The sequence below is a fragment of the Pseudorasbora parva genome, chromosome 5, assembly GCF_024679245.1.
Source record: "Pseudorasbora parva isolate DD20220531a chromosome 5, ASM2467924v1, whole genome shotgun sequence".
NCBI lineage: Eukaryota > Metazoa > Chordata > Actinopteri > Cypriniformes > Gobionidae > Pseudorasbora > Pseudorasbora parva.
The window spans coordinates 388405-405243 of NC_090176.1; the positions used below are offsets into that span (position 1 = coordinate 388405).

Genomic DNA, 16839 nt, shown 5'->3' on the forward strand with positions numbered 1-16839 from the left:
TATGTCTCTTACTGAAATATGTAGTAGAAGACCCATGAAAGGTCTACATTATTTAAAAAATCGATTTTATATTTGGACCATGGGCGGCGCCATTTTGTTTGCATTCTAGGTTGATGACGTAGAGTGGTTGCACTCCTCAATCAGCTGGCGTTACCCGTAGCTATTTTTACCACAACTCAACTCGAAAATTGATTCAGTGTTAAACAAAACATACATGTGCACACAAACTCACCTACACAAGTCACAAACAGATCGGCGGGCGCACACACACCTGACAGACTGCTCTGTCTCAATCGAGATGTTGGGCTGCTCAGTCTCCACGGCAGGGGCTGAATCTGAAATCGACCCCCTATACCCTGAAATAGGGCATTATTTGAAGGGACGGCCATTTGTAGTGTTGTCCGACACCAGTGGACATGTTCGAGTGCAGTCATTCAGTCTCACGCGCCGCAATAACGAGTGTACAGCCGATTTACACACAACAGATGTCCGAGACACACTCGTCTTCATTCACTCCTTCAAGTTGTATTAGTGAACTAAAGTAGGGAATGTCATTTGTGTCTTAAAGATAAAGGTTTAAAGATTGAGGTTTTAATTCACTGAGCTTGTGCTCAAACTTTAATGTATGAACCAACATCCCATCATCATCATCATCACCAAAACATCCTGCCTCTTCCTCATGCCCCCTATCCCATGGTGCTATACCTAGATAGTTCCCTCTGCTGGTCACACTAGGCATTACAGTTAATCTACTGCATATCAACAGTCTATCTATGATATCAACACAGGGATTGAGGGTTATGTATGCGCACACGCAGTGCGGGTGTGTGTATCCTCTTCGATCTGTTGGGGTGTGTGTGAGTCTGTGAGAGAGAAAGTTTGTGTGCACATGTATGTTTGAGTGTGTTTTTAAGTACAATTACAAAGCAATTATTTGGTTTTGTTTAACTCTGTTGCGTTGTGGTAAAAATAGCTACGGGTAGCGCCAGCTGATTGAGGAGTGCAACCATTCTACGTCATCAACCTAGAACGCAAACAAAATGGCGCCGCCCATGGTCCAAATATAAAATCGATTTTTAAAATAACGTAGATCTTTCATGGGTTTTCTACTACATAATTCAGTAAGAGACATCATTTATGTTATATTAAGCCATACAAGTCTCAACACCAGGGGATCCCTTTAAATCAAGATGCATTTACCAGATGAGTAAAACGACATGAGATATTTGTTCTAGTTTTCTGAGGAAAAAAATCTAAATGAAGAGAGTTTTTGCTTAAAACAAGCAAAATGATCTGCCAATGGGGTGAGGAAAATAATCTTATTTCTGATTAAAATATTGTTTCTTGTTTCCGTCCCAAACAGAAATAAGATTATTTTTCTCTCCCCATTGGCAGATCATTTTGCCTGTTTTAAGCAAAAACTCTCTTCATTTAGATTTTATTTTTAAGAAAACAAGAAAAAATATCTGATGTCGTTTTACTCATCTAGTAAATGCATCTTGATTTAAGAATTGTTAGATATTTAGACTGGAAACAAGACAAAATTACTGAGTAAGAAGAGCATTTTTTGCTGTGCAAACATAGGCCTATGTAGTGATGACGGCATCTCATCAGCCAATCATTATAAACCTTGTGTACAGGGAGTCTAGATTAAACTCTGCTAAATGTAGTCAGATTGGTCCACACATGAATGAGTTTCTGTCTTGGGTTGAAAGCGTGCCTGCTGAGTTCTCTCTGGTGTGTGTTTGTGACAGATATAACGGGGAATGGGATGCTGGGAGAGAGGCTCTGGATGACATCCTGTACCGAGCTGAGCTGGAGCTGTATTCTGAGCCGCTGCTGGTACGATTATAACACATGTGTGTGTGTGTGTGTGTGTGTGCGCATTACTCTTCTCTCTGCTGCTACTGAAGCTCTTCTGCCCGCTGTGCCTTTAGCTGGGCAATGCGATGAAGAGCTCTCTGCCCGGCAGCGCTCCGGCCGGATCTCAGGGGAAGAAGCTCCTGCAGGTGGAGGTGGAGTCCTCCATCAGACGCCTTTCCCACTGCGCTATCACAGCCGCATCCATCCGCAGACTGCGCTGGAAGAGAGAGGGTACGGCCACACACACACACACACACACACACCTGACTAACACCGTATACAGTCATTGGTTATTATCGCTGTGTGATTGACAGCTCCTGCGATAACCTGTCAGGTCCATATCTTGCAGTAAAGCCTCCGCCAAAACTGATTTACCAAAGAATCCACATGTTCAACTGGGACATTCACATTGTTGAGAATAAACAAGCCCATAGCATTAGGATATACATATTATTAAATCAAGATATATTTACTAGATAAGTAAAACGACATAAGATATTTTTTTTAGCTTAAAACAACGGACACAAGAAACAAGATTTCAGTCAGAAACGATTCTGCAGAGGCGGTCTCTCATCACACTTTCACCTCAGAATGTGACACAATTCAAAACATGTCGTTTTTTGTGCTTGGTTTCGGTAAAAGCTATTTTTGGACTTACGTTTTAAGTTCTGAGCTATATATTCCTATAGTATCATGACTTACATCAATCAATCAATCAATCAACTTTATTTATATAGCGCTTTTACAATCACGATTGTGTCAGAGCAGCTTCAGTGTTAAACAGGACAATACTGCAGCAGAATTAGATTTGGCTGTACAGTCGTTCTGGAGTAAACAGTGATGTTATCAGCTTATTTTAATTTATCATATAGCGACAATGTTGGCAGATCAGGATTATAGTTTATACAATTAAATAAGACCTAATTCATACATTTTATTTGTATATTTAGTTGAATAACTTTAATCATATTGTCAAAAGATGTTGTTCATGACCCCTATAATAATAAACCTCAGCTATGTATTCCTTATAGTGTGATCTTTGTGAAGGGTTTGCTCAGTTTCTGAGGTGCAGAACAGCAGTGGGTGGTCTCCTGATAGCAGTCCTGCTTGTGATGGAGGGACACACATGAGTTGTTTAGAGCACATCTTCTTGATTTACATACACATGTTCAGGGTTGTGTAGAGCAAAATCAGGACATTACGAATGGGGCAAATACTGGCATTTCAGAAGGGTGCAAAACCAGAACTCTTATTTTAAACTGGTTAGTTAGCTTATGGGATGTTTTTATTGTAGAGTAACCTTGTACCATATATACCCGAATATAAGACGCCCCCGAATATAAGACGACCCTGAATATAAGACGACCCCGAATATAAGACGACCCCCCATTTTCCAGACTTACTTTTGGGGAAAAAAGAGATTTTTGTAGAAAAAAATCTGGTTTTCAACAAAAAAAAATGTATTTGAAAATTCGACTGATAATTCATTGGCCTTTTTTAACACTATTCATTACAGGGCTCGGCATTAAGCATGTTCATGTGCGTCTCCTTCAGACGGTAAATCGCTCATTCATTCACTTGTCCGAGTAAAAAATGTGCTTGTCCGGAAAAAAGGTTTATTTTTAATTTTTTTGTGTTGTAATTGTAAATATAATTTATTCTGAAGCAATATTCTCACCAGTGTTCAATCAGCTTTGGCATATTGAAATCTGCATATTTGTGATATACCCCCCCCCCCCCAATCTAATATTACAGGTCCTTCTCAAAAAATTTGCATATTGTGATAATGTTAATTATTTTCCATAATGTAATGATAAAAATTAAACTTTCATGTATTTTAGATTCATTGCTCACCAACTGAAATATTTCAGGTCTTTTATTGTTTTAATACTGATGATTTTGGCAAACAGCTCATGAAAACCCAAAATTCCCTTCTCAAAAAATTAGCATATTTCATCCGACCAATAAAAGAGAAGTGTTTTTAATACAAAAAAAGTCAACCTTCCAATAATGATGTTCAGTTCTGCACTCAACACTTGGTGGGGAATCCTTTAGCAGAAATGACTGCTTCAGTGCGGCGTGGCATGGAGGCGATCAGCCTGTGGCACTGCTGAGGTGTTCTGGAGGCTTCGATAGCGGCCTTAAGCTGATCCAGAGTGTTGGGTCTTGGGTCTCTCAACTTTCTCTTCACAATATCCCGCAGATTCTCTATGGGGCTCAGGTCAGGAGAGTTGGCAGGCCAATGGAGCACAGTAATACCATGGTCAGTAAACCATTTACCAGTGGTTTTGGCACTGTGAGCAGGTGCCAGGTCGTGCTGAAAAACCAAATCTTCATCTCCATAAAGCTTTTCAGCAGATGGAAGCATGAAGTGCTCCAGAATCTCCTGATAGCGAGCTGCATTGACCCTGCCCTTGATAAAACACAGTGGACCAACACCAGCAGCTGACATGGCACCCCAAACCATCACTGACTGTGGGGACTTGACACTGGACTTCAGGCATTTGGGCATTTCCTTCTCCCCAGTCTTCCTCCAGACTCTGGCACCTTGATTTCCCAATGCCATGCAAAATTTGCTTTCATCCGAAAAATGTAGTTTGGCCCACTGAGCACCAGTCCAGTGCTGCTTCTCTGTAGCCCAGAAGTGTCTTGACCTGGGGAATGCGGCACCTGTAGCCCATTTCCTGCTCACGCCTGTGCACGGCGGCTCTGGATGTTTCTACTCCAGACTCAGTCCACTGCTTCCGCAGGTCCCCCAAGGTCTGGAATCGGTCCTTCTCCACAATCTTCCTCAGGGTCCGCTCACCTCTTCTCGTTGGGCAGCGTTTTTTGCCAAACTTTTTCCTTCCCACAGACTTCCCACTGAGGTGCCTTGATACAGCACTCTGGGAACAGCCTATTCGTTCAGAAATGTCTTTCTGTGTCTTCCCCTCTCGCTTGAGGGTGTCAATGATGGCCTTCTGGACAGCTCATTGTCTTTCTCAGTGTCTTGTGTTGTGATTTATCCTCGTGAGGCTGCACAAGCTCAACAGCGCCACCTTGTTATTGTCAGTTTAACAGATATGTGATTTTGTCTATATCGCGAATATAAGACAGCCTATTTTTAGGATACAAAACCTTGTCTTATATTCAGGTATATACGGTATATCTATAAATATCAAGGACATTTTTAATCCCCTTTAAGTGTCTGTTCATAACAATTTTCTACCTTATTTCTTACCCAAAGATGTGCTTTGAAGACTTACGTACGGCATACTGACATTAGCCCTACAACAAACTGACATTAGCCCTACGACATACTGACATTAGCCCTACGACATACTGACATTAGCCCTACGACATACTGACATTAGCCCTACGACATACTGACATAAGCCCTACAACATACTGACATCAGCCTACGGCATACTGACATTAGCCCTACGACATACTGACATTAGCCCTACAACATACTGACATAAGCCTACGGCATACTGACATTAGCCCTACGACATACTGACATTAGCCCTACGGCATACTGACATTAGCCCTACAACATACTGACATTAGCCCTACGGCATACTGACATTAGCCCTACGACATACTGACATTAGCCCTACAACATACTGACATTAGCCCTACGGCATACTGACATTAGCCCTACGATATACTGACATTAGCCCTATGACATACTGACATTAGTCCTATGACATACTGACATCAGCCCTACGATATACTGACATTAGCCCTTTGACATACTGACATTAGCTCTATGACATACTGACATTAGTCCTATGACATACTGACATTAGCCCTACGACATACTGACATAAGTCCTACGACATACTGACATTAGCCCTACAACATACTGACATTAGCCCTACGACATACTGACATTAGCCCTACAACATACTGACATTAGCCCTACGGCATACTGACATTAGCCCTACAACATACTGACATTAGCCCTACGGCATACTGACATTAGCCCTACGACATACTGACATTAGCCCTACGGCATACTGACATTAGCCCTACGACATACTGACATTAGCCCTATGACATACTGACATTAGTCCTATGACATACTGACATCAGCCCTACGACATACTGACATTAGTCCTACAACATACTGACATTAGCCCTTTGACATACTGACATTAGCCCTACAACATACTGACATTAGCCCTACGGAATACTGACATTAGCCCTACGACATACTGACATTAGTCCTACGACATACTGACATTAGTCCTACGACATACTGACATTAGCCCTATGACATACTGACATCAGCCCTACGACATACTGACATTAGTCCTACGACATACTGACATTAGCCCGTTGACATACTGACATTAGCTCTACGACATACTGACATTAGTCCTATGACATACTGACATTAGCCCTACGACATACTGACATTAGCCCTACGACATACTGACATTAGCCCTACAACATACTGACATTAGCCCTACGGCATACTGACATTAGCCCTACAACATACTGACATTAGCCCTACGGCATACTGACATTAGCCCTACGGCATACTGACATTAGCCCCACGACATACTGACATTAGCCCTACAACATACTGACATTAGCCCTACGGCATACTGACATTAGCCCTACGATATACTGACATTAGCCCTACGACATACTGACGTTATTCCTATGACATACTGACATCAGCCCTACGATATACTGACATTAGCCCTTTGACATACTGACATTAGCTCTACGACTTACTGACATTTGTCCTATGACATACTGACATTAGCCCTACGACATACTGACATAAGTCCTACGACATACTGACATTAGTCCTACGACATACTGACATTAGTCCTACGACATACTGACATTAGCTCTACGACATACTGACATTTGTCCTATGACATACTGACATTAGCCCTACGACATACTGACATTTGTCCTATGACATACTGACATCAGCCCTACGATATACTGACATTAGCCCTTTGACATACTGACATTAGCTCTACGACATACTGACATTTGTCCTATGACATACTGACATTAGCCTTACGACATACTGACATTAGTCCTACGACATACTGACATTAGTCCTATGACATACTGACATTAGCCCTACGACATACTGACATCAGCCCTACGATATACTGACATTAGCCCTACGGCATACTGACATTAGCCCTACAACATACTGACATAAGCCTACGGCATACTGACATTAGCCCTACAACATACTGACATTAGCCCTACAACATACTGACATTAGCCCTACGGCATACTGACATTAGCCCTACGACATACTGACATTAGCCCTACAACATACTGACATTAGCCCTACGGCATACTGACATTAGCCCTACGATATACTGACATTAGCCCTATGACATACTGACATTAGTCCTATGACATACTGACATCAGCCCTACGATATACTGACATTAGCCCTTTGACATACTGACATTAGCTCTATGACATACTGACATTAGTCCTATGACATACTGACATTAGGGTTAGGACATACTGACATAAGTCCTACGACATACTGACATTAGCCCTACAACATACTGACATTAGCCCTACGACATACTGACATTAGCCCTACAACATACTGACATTAGCCCTACGGCATACTGACATTAGCCCTACAACATACTGACATTAGCCCTACGGCATACTGACATTAGCCCTACGACATACTGACATTAGCCCTACGACATACTGACATTAGCCCTATGACATACTGACATTAGTCCTATGACATACTGACATCAGCCCTACGACATACTGACATTAGTCCTACAACATACTGACATTAGCCCTTTGACATACTGACATTAGCCCTACAACATACTGACATTAGCCCTACGGAATACTGACATTAGCCCTACGACATACTGACATTAGTCCTACGACATACTGACATTAGTCCTACGACATACTGACATTAGTCCTACGACATACTGACATTAGCCCGTTGACATACTGACATCAGCCCTACGACATACTGACATTAGTCCTACGACATACTGACATTAGCCCGTTGACATACTGACATTAGCTCTACGACATACTGACATTAGTCCTATGACATACTGACATTAGCCCTACGACATACTGACATTAGCCCTACGACATACTGACATTAGCCCTACAACATACTGACATTAGCCCTACGGCATACTGACATTAGCCCTACGGCATACTGACATTAGCCCTACGATATACTGACATTAGCCCTACGACATACTGACGTTATTCCTATGACATACTGACATCAGCCCTATGATATACTGACATTAGCCCTTTGACATACTGACATTAGCTCTACGACATACTGACATTTGTCCTATGACATACTGACATTAGCCCTACGACATACTGACATAAGTCCTACGACATACTGACATTAGTCCTACGACATACTGACATTAGTCCTACGACATACTGACATTAGCCCTACGACATACTGACATTAGCTCTACGACATACTGACATTTGTCCTATGACATACTGACATTAGCCCTACGACATACTGACATTTGTCCTATGACATACTGACATCAGCCCTACGATATACTGACATTAGCCCTACGACATACTGACATTAGCTCTACGACATACTGACATTTGTCCTATGACATACTGACATTAGCCCTACGACATACTGACATTAGTCCTACGACATACTGACATTAGTCCTACGACATACTGACATTAGCCCTACGACATACTGACATCAGCCCTACGATATACTGACATTAGCCCTACGACATACTGACATTAGCTCTACGACATACTGACATTAGCCCTACAACAGTGATGACTGATGCCTGTCGTGGGCATGGCCAACTGGGGTCAGATTGCCAGTGAACTGAAACCTTCTCCATTTGTAGATAATTTTACATGCAGAGGAATGGTCAAGTACATAGCTTGGCTTTAAATCCCTTTCCAGAGAACATGCATCATCAGTCTGCCTTCTGAAGGGCTCAGGCTGCTCTTTTGGTACTATGAGCATGAATGCATGTAACCAAACCAAACCATTTGTGTGTCTCACAAAGGAACGTTGAGACGTGTGTGTGTGTGTGTGTGTGTGTGTGTGTGTGTGTTAGAATCCTATTGAATAATCTTACCACAGCGAGCGGCTTTCTCTCCTGGCTAAATCCGTGCTGGAAAGTTAAAAGCATACAAAAACCTTTCGGTTCAAAGTTTTTTACATCAGGCAGAAAGAGTCAGAACAAGTCAGATGGACCTTTAGAAACACAGAGCCTGTTCTTGACATACCTCCACCCAATCCCTTCTCATTTGACAGAATACTGATCATCTCCACCTGCTCACTATTACTGCCCTTCTCATGGACAATATTCATACTCACTCTCCCCTTCCCATCATTGGCTTTCCTCAACATGAGTCTGCCTCTTCGTCTTCAGTGTGTTTCCTGTGATTGTAGAATTCATCCATTGTCCTGCAAGTTACTGTGCTGTTTCCCATCTTAGCCTTTGCGATTCTTTGTTTGTTGTTGGAATGAGGCTGGAGCAATGTATACAATACTCAATACAGAGTTTTGAACCGACTGGCGAGCTGTGTCTGGAAACCATCATCCTCGACTGTTTCCACCTCTCGAGTACCATCAGTTTGTGTGGCTTAGGAGCCCATGCAAGGGGATTCCTGGCATATATTTATGCATCTGAGAGACAGCGTTGGACATAGTCACAGCTCTGGGTTTACTGCGGCTTGTCCAATCATATCCTAGTGGAGTGTTTGTCTTATTAGTCATGGTGAGCTCCATTCAACAGTCCTCTTCAGGTTCCTCACCACTCAGAATGCCTTCTACCATCCCCACTGCCACTGTCTTTTGTTACAGATCCCCTTGTTGACTTGGAGTCGGCGGGGAACTTTATCTATCAGTTTCTCAGCAAGAGACTTTGATTCATTAATCTAAAAACCCCACTGTCCATTCAGTCTTTCATGGGAAAGCCCCTGGGTTCTTGACCCATCTAACACCAACCTTTGAGTAGAAAGCATGCAAAGAGAGCATTGTTTTCTTCATCCATCCGGAGTTCACTAGTTCGATCAGCCTAGGGATATCTTGGATACCTCCCAGCTTTCATGGAAAACCAGGGAAATCCTGAAGTGGAGTATTTCCTGTCACCATGTGTACTCCCTTTTGCGGCCAGAGCAGAAAGCCACGGAGGAGTATGTGAAGAAGGCTGTACATCAGTGGTACATTTGCCTATCCACTTCTCTGATGGCCTCAAGCTTCTTCCTTGTAGCCAAGAAATTCTGAATGATCCTCAGATAAAAGCTGGCAAACCCTAGGAACCTCTGCAGTTCCTTGGCTGTGTGGGGCTGAGCCCAGGACCTGACCACAAAATGGGAAGAACAGGGGCCTTCATCCTTGCTTTGTCTAACATGCACAACTGTCTAACTGAACAACAACCATTAACATAACCATCCTCTAGTACCTGCTGCCTTAGAGACGTAGAGGGGGGCAAGGGGTTCACCAAGCTCAATCTCTGTAGTCCCTACATTCTCATTCCCATCCATGAGGGTGATGAGTACATTTATTACACTTGCTGGGCACTACGGTCATCAGATCATTGGCCTTGCTAACTCTCCATCAGTGTTCCAGGGGTTTGTGAACTTGGTGTTTTGAGTTGATTATCTCTCTCAATTTGTTATTGTATACATTAATTATATTCTAGTTTTTTCTTGTCATCTGGAACACCTTAGCCATTTTTGGTCCTTTGGCATCTGCATGAAAAAGGCCCAAAAGTGCTCACTCCGCAAACTTCAGAGCAATTTCTAGGTTACATTATTGGCCCCAATGTTGTGCAGGTTGAGGTTGTTCCCACCCCAAAACCTACATTTCACTTGGCCCTTCCTCATCACCCACTAGAGTAACAAAGATTCATCCTGGATTCAATGTCTCACTCTTCAAACCACCTCCTTCTTCCACAGAACCAGGTGGTGATTGTGAACCCCGTCCTCCTTTGCTGATTGATGGAGATTCTCTCAATGCTGTCAAGTACAGTACATTTGAGACTCTTAGCACAGCAGAGGTTATCTCGAGTATCTCGAGAGGTGTGTGTGTGTGTGGGGGGGGGGGGTGCAGGGATGGCTCGATACCACAATTTTGGCTTCGGTACCGTACCACAATCTAATACCGAAGTACCGAAATTAAATCGATACACGGTCTGATATTAGCGCGGGTATATTGCACGAGTACACGCGAGTACAATTATGCAAGTTTGGAGTTTATTAAGCGGGAAATTACCACAAATGTTTATTAGTAAAGTAATCAGCAAAGCTTATCACATCAAATCAGTCATTTAAAAAAATTCCTGTGAGAAATAATTTCAGCAAAAATCTCTCAAAATTAGCAAATTTCTTCTGGTTTCAAAAGACATCTCACCTACACTAAAGCATTCTGCATTATCCGATTCAACATTTCATGTTCCTCTCGGGATGGATAACGGAAATCATTTGAACATGCAAGCGATTTTATAGCATTTCGTAATAAGAGTTACAGGAGATATGAGCTGATAACAACAACACACACACAAGCCTCTAACTTAAAGCTTGCACATTACAAATTAAGTTTCCTTAAACAATCAAATACACAGAATTATGTAAAAATGTCCATCTTTAGTGAGTATTCACATAAACACAGTCGGTTGTGTCTAACGCGAATGTAAATAATGCAATATATAGTACGCATAAAAATAAAATTTAGATGTAATGTCATTGGTTGAAACGAATGCTGCAGATTTTGTGATATTCGATCTTATGTTAGGCTATGTATGTGCGTTGATCAGTGTAAAAAGAAAATGAATGTCTAATTGAGATGGTTTGAATGATCCACTGACCTGTCGATCTCTTCAGAAGTCTTAAAGTCAGGATAGTGACAGATGCTTCTTGGCTAGGTTTGATGGTTCTTCATCAGTTTTATAAGCAAAGTCATTACAAACTTCACTTCTACTCCTCTCTTTGTTAATTCGTTGTGGGCATCTTGAGTGAGATTCAACTGCTTTATCCATTTTGTTCGTCTGTTGTTGTCACATTTGCGGGTTGTTTCGGGTCAGTTTGGGTAGAGCGCTGCCATCTAGCGGTGAACTTCGGAACAGCAGCATATACCGAAATGTGCCAAATCATGATATTGTACCATTTTAAATAAAATATATACGGGTATTTTTCCAGTAGCGGTATACTGCGCATCCCTAGGGGGGTGTTACTGCCACACCTTCCCCTGGTTCTCCCACCCCAATCCCTTCTCATTTGCCGGAAATCGGATCATCTTCACCTGATCACTATTACTTTTCTTGTCATGGACAATATTTATACTCACTCTTACCTTAACCTCATTGTCTTGTCTTGAGTTTGTAAAAAATCACTTCATTGTTTGCCTCCTAATGGTCTTCAGCTGTGTTTCCTGTGATCAATGGGACTGTGTTAGCATTCATGCATTTCCCGGCAAGTTCCTGCAGTTTCTCACCTTGGTCACTGTTAGTCTGTCGTGACAGTTAGTTCTGTAGTCGGTAGATAGATTATACACCTATTTTTTTTTTTTGTAAATCTGTTCAGATTTTTGAAGTCGAGTAGTGTATTCCAGCCTTAAATCTGATGGAGCTGCAGCTTGAAAGCTCTAGAACGAGTTAGTGATAGAAATGTTAGTCTCATAGTTATAATAATACAAATTCTGGGTAGATATCAGATCAGTGAATTGGCATTCTCAAGCAAACCTATAAAATGCAAAGACGTTTAATCTAAACTTCCATCATCTGTTCAGACTGCACATGAAAAGTTCTCAGGGATGGAACATGTGCCAGTGATGTCTGTGTCTGTGCTGCTTCTGTCTGTGTGTTCTTGTGTGGTTCACGGCACACTGTTGCACTCTGATTGTTTTCCGTGTTCCTGTTGGGCACAGACACTAAGAAGCACATTTCCCCCTGTTCTGTTACATCCCAGATTGTTTTGACTTCTCAAGTGATGCAGAATTCAGCCTCACCACCCGCCCCAGCCGACACGCCCCCTGGGATCCAGCGGCCAATCATGAGCCAGGAGGGAGGGGCTCTCTCACAGTCACACATGAGGGTAGGCGGGGGGTGGAGTCAGATCATGGAGGCGGGCTTTCCCCCTTAGACTCACTTCCTTTAGGGCACCTCAGCTTTCCTGGAATGTACCCCCCCAAAAAAACCTCAAAGTCATGCCAAGCCCTAGTAGGACTAACATGAGCGAAGCATCAGGCCATGGCATGGGGCCGTGAAGGCTGACGTTCATTGACATGTCTCCTACAAACACTAAGTGCAATTAAAACATTTATATAAAAGTTAGTAAAATGAATTCATCTACTCTTTCTCTTCATACATTATGTAAGAGCCAATTTCATAGATGAGAGATTATTTCAGTAGTTGATGAGAGGTTAAAATCGTCACTGGCCTCACAATTCAAATGAATATTTATTCAAAGGGTAAGGCTTAGATTATAAAATGATTCTCATTGCAGCACTAGGGGTTAAGGGTTAAATTCACATCTCCTACTAGAGAGTGGATAGGGTGATGACTAAAAAACAAACTGAAAAACTACATGAGATGTTTTGAGTGAATGGGATGATTGAAGTTTATTGAAACTAAAGGTTCAAAATTTAAATAAATAAATTTAACAAGGGAATTAGCAATATTAGCCTTAATAGTACTTATACAAATATTTTAAACTCTTCCTTAGGTTAGTATTATCTTAATATTAAGTGCAGAAATCGGTGTACTTATTAGTAAATGGAATCAATATACAGCCCTGGTTTATATCAGTGTCTTAATTTCACTTAGTGTTTTTTAAGAAACATTTTTTCACCAATTCAGGCTCAAACAGCCGACCTTATTCTGCTCTGCATTCAGCTGCATGGACACCAGATTCATCCCTGAGCTTGTCATTTCATCTGGACCATTTTCACTGGCTAAGCATGCTCAATGTGTCTGAATGTCTTGTGTCGAATTCTTTAAACTACATTTATCTGACTTAAGGTGCCTATGGTGGACTCTAACCACCTGTTCGTCTGGTGGACTTCAGCTAACCAGGGCGACGGCATCCAGCCCAAGACACTACCTCAACGCTTCAGAAGAGTGTGCTAGAGTCTTTAGCGCTTCCCTTCCTGAGCTGCCACATTACTCTTTGCCGTAATAAGGTTTACTAGCGTCCGGCCGTGTTGGACACAGCAGAGCAAATCGACACTCATTCATAACTGGATGATCATGTTCAAACATAACCAAGTTACTCAGGTTTAGCATGAGCTGAACAGTTTCTACAGTCTGATTGGTTACACTCTCATTCAAAAACTCTACCACATCTGTCAACTGATTAACACAAACACATTTAGATCACAATGTTGGTCATGTTAAACAAAAGATCTGTCACAATAACTCTGGAAAACAGTAGCGGTGTGCAATCAGCCATTTATATGAAACACATCACACCATCAATGTATTTCGGCATATTTGTGTAAAAGGTGCAGATTTACAGATAGATTATATTGCCAGAAGTATTGGGGGACCCCTCTAAATCACTGAGATCAGTTCGATCTCTTCATGGCCACAGGTGTATAACTCCAGCTCTCGGCCTGCAGACGCTTCTACACACATTAGTGAAAGAATGGGTCGCTCTCAGGAGAAAAAGTAAAAATAAAAAAAATCTCTGTGAAATCTCTGCCTACTCATTGTGTAGTTCAGTCATTGCTGGGTAGATTACTTACAAATTGTGGTCAGTTGCTGATTTATGTACTTCATTTTTGGAATCTGATTATGTAATCCAGATAACATGTAATCAGTTTCTACTCAGCACTGTTGACAGCAATGGCAAAGAGTTCATTTTGATTCTTGCATGCATTTATTTCCCTTTGCTGCTGCTCCAGAGGATCTCATTTTGCCACCTCAGAAAGTTCCCTTCAGTGTAACAGCCTTCATTTCTGTTTGCATCCCACCTGTAGTCAGACCTGCATCTCTGCTGTCATGTTCAGTGAGTGAGAGAACACAGATGGGTCTTGTTCCCTGGGTCAGAGCGCACTCATGTGAAGACTGGGTCCTCAAACCCACGCCTCGACACCTTTAGGCATTTTCCCCAAACACGCTTCTACCAGTGCCACAGTTCAGATGATGAACACCTAACACTAACATCATGTGTCTGTGGTTCGAGAGCTAATGTTCTGGCTGTTTGTTGATCAGGAAACGACATGCCTGATGTGGATCAACTTTGTTGATCAGTTGCACTCCTGAGAGTGATCAGGGAGCATGTTTAGTCACATGTGCATGTCCCCCGTCCTTCCAAATGCTTGAGCAAGAGAGTTCAGTCATTTAATGGTTGAAGCTATTAATGAAATCAAACAATCTTAAAGATCAGTTCTCACAACTCGCATAATTATGTCGAGAATCTTCCTCTTCTGGTACTTCTTGTCGGCAGGTCGGTTTTAAGACACATTTTAAAGAAGGCCGATCAAAAAAGAAATTTGACATTTCACATTCATTCTTTTGTCTTTATGATTTCTCTCTGTCTGATGTTTAGATCCAGACCAGTTTAGCCGAGAGGAAGAGTCCTTCACCCTGAATGAGCCAGATGAGGGCTTCTCGTCCGGAGCGTCCAATAGCAGCCAGCCTAGCGCGGTCCGCAGGAACACAGTTCTGGGTGTGGCGGGCCGAGGGAGCAGCTGCAAGAAGAGCCGCCTGTCGTCGGAGAAGCCCTCGGACACCCGGAGGAAGGCCCAGCCGAGTCCATCCGCAGTGAGCACCTCGTGCACGGCCCTCGACCGCAGGCCAGCCAGGCCTGGGCCTGAAGCGAGCTCGACGGCTGGGGCTGAAGCCCGCAGATACTCCAAGCTCAGCCTGCAGGACCAACATCTGCCAGAGACTGAGCTGTGTTCCCCGAAACAGCCCCGCTCGCCCAGCTTCAACATGCAGATCATCTCACAGGTGTAGACCTGCCCTCCACCTCACTTCACAATACAAGCATTTACCCGGAAAATGGGAAGTGTTATTATTCCTCAGCCTCACGTCATTCCATACCTGTATTGTTTTCTTTATTTCCAAGAAACATAAAAGGGGTCCAAATTAGGAATGTGGTTGGCCATTCATGTCGCATGAAACATGACCTGAGAGTTGTGTATCAGAAGTGGCTTACATCTGGGGCTGTTCCTCACTCAAAGCTGCAAAACACCGCTCACAAACTACACCTCACTGCAAAAAATGCTCTTCTTATTTAGTCTTTTCTTCTTGTTTCCAGTCCAAATATCTAAAAATTCTTACATCAAGATTTATTTACTAGATCAGTAAAATGACATAAGATATTTTTGCTTGTTTTCTTAAAAATAAAATCTAAATGAAGAGAGTTTTTGCTTAAAACAGGCAAAATGATCTGCCAATGGGGTGAGAAAAATAATCTGATTTCTGATTGGGACGGAAGAAAGAAACAAGATTTTAATCAGAAATCAGATTATTTTTCTCACCCCATTGGCAGATCATTTTGCCTGTTTTAAGCAAAAACTCACTTTATTTAGATTTTATTTTTAAGAAAACAAGAAAAAAATCTTGTCGTTTTACTGATCTAGTAAATGCATCTTGATTTAAGAATTTTTAGATATTTAGACTGGAAACGAGACAAAATTACTGAGTAAGAAGAGCATTTTTTGCAGTGCTGTAGTGGGAAAAGTCCTAGTTTCGGGTAGGAACTTTTAGCTGGGACACCCCCTCAGGTCAGAGTTGAGACTGGGAAACTTGGAGGAAGCACATCATCCCCGATTCATTCCCAGCTCTGACATCCCTCCTCCGAGGTAAATGGGGCACCGGACAGATTTGAGCGTTCCAGACCGACGTGCACAAGAGGAGCAGGAAGCGTGAATCCTGAGATGACAATCAGCAATAAATCAACCATAATCATATTCATTTAAAGGTTTAGTGCAGTCTCTAATGCGTTCCTCTTATTTGGATCATATTTTTAATAACTATACTTTCCATAAAATTA

General features: G+C 42.2%; 1 protein-coding gene across 7 annotated transcripts in view; it reads left to right on the plus strand.

Annotated features, from left to right (window-relative positions):
* Positions 1 to 16117, plus strand: part of hycc2 (hyccin PI4KA lipid kinase complex subunit 2) — a 64972-nt gene extending 48855 nt beyond the window's left edge. For 6 of the 7 annotated variants that reach the window (XM_067442969.1, XM_067442971.1, XM_067442970.1 and 3 more), the window contains exons 10-12: positions 1755 to 1842; positions 1938 to 2094; positions 15388 to 16117. In XM_067442969.1, coding sequence (XP_067299070.1) covers positions 1755 to 1842; positions 1938 to 2094; positions 15388 to 15797 — 655 coding nt within the window. In that variant the 3' untranslated portion in view covers positions 15798 to 16117. Of the gene's footprint in view, positions 1 to 1754; positions 1843 to 1937; positions 2095 to 12804; positions 13519 to 15387 lie in introns of those variants that run through there. The other variant, XM_067442972.1, reaches the window with a different exon arrangement.
* The last annotated feature ends 722 nt before the right edge of the window (positions 16118 to 16839 follow it).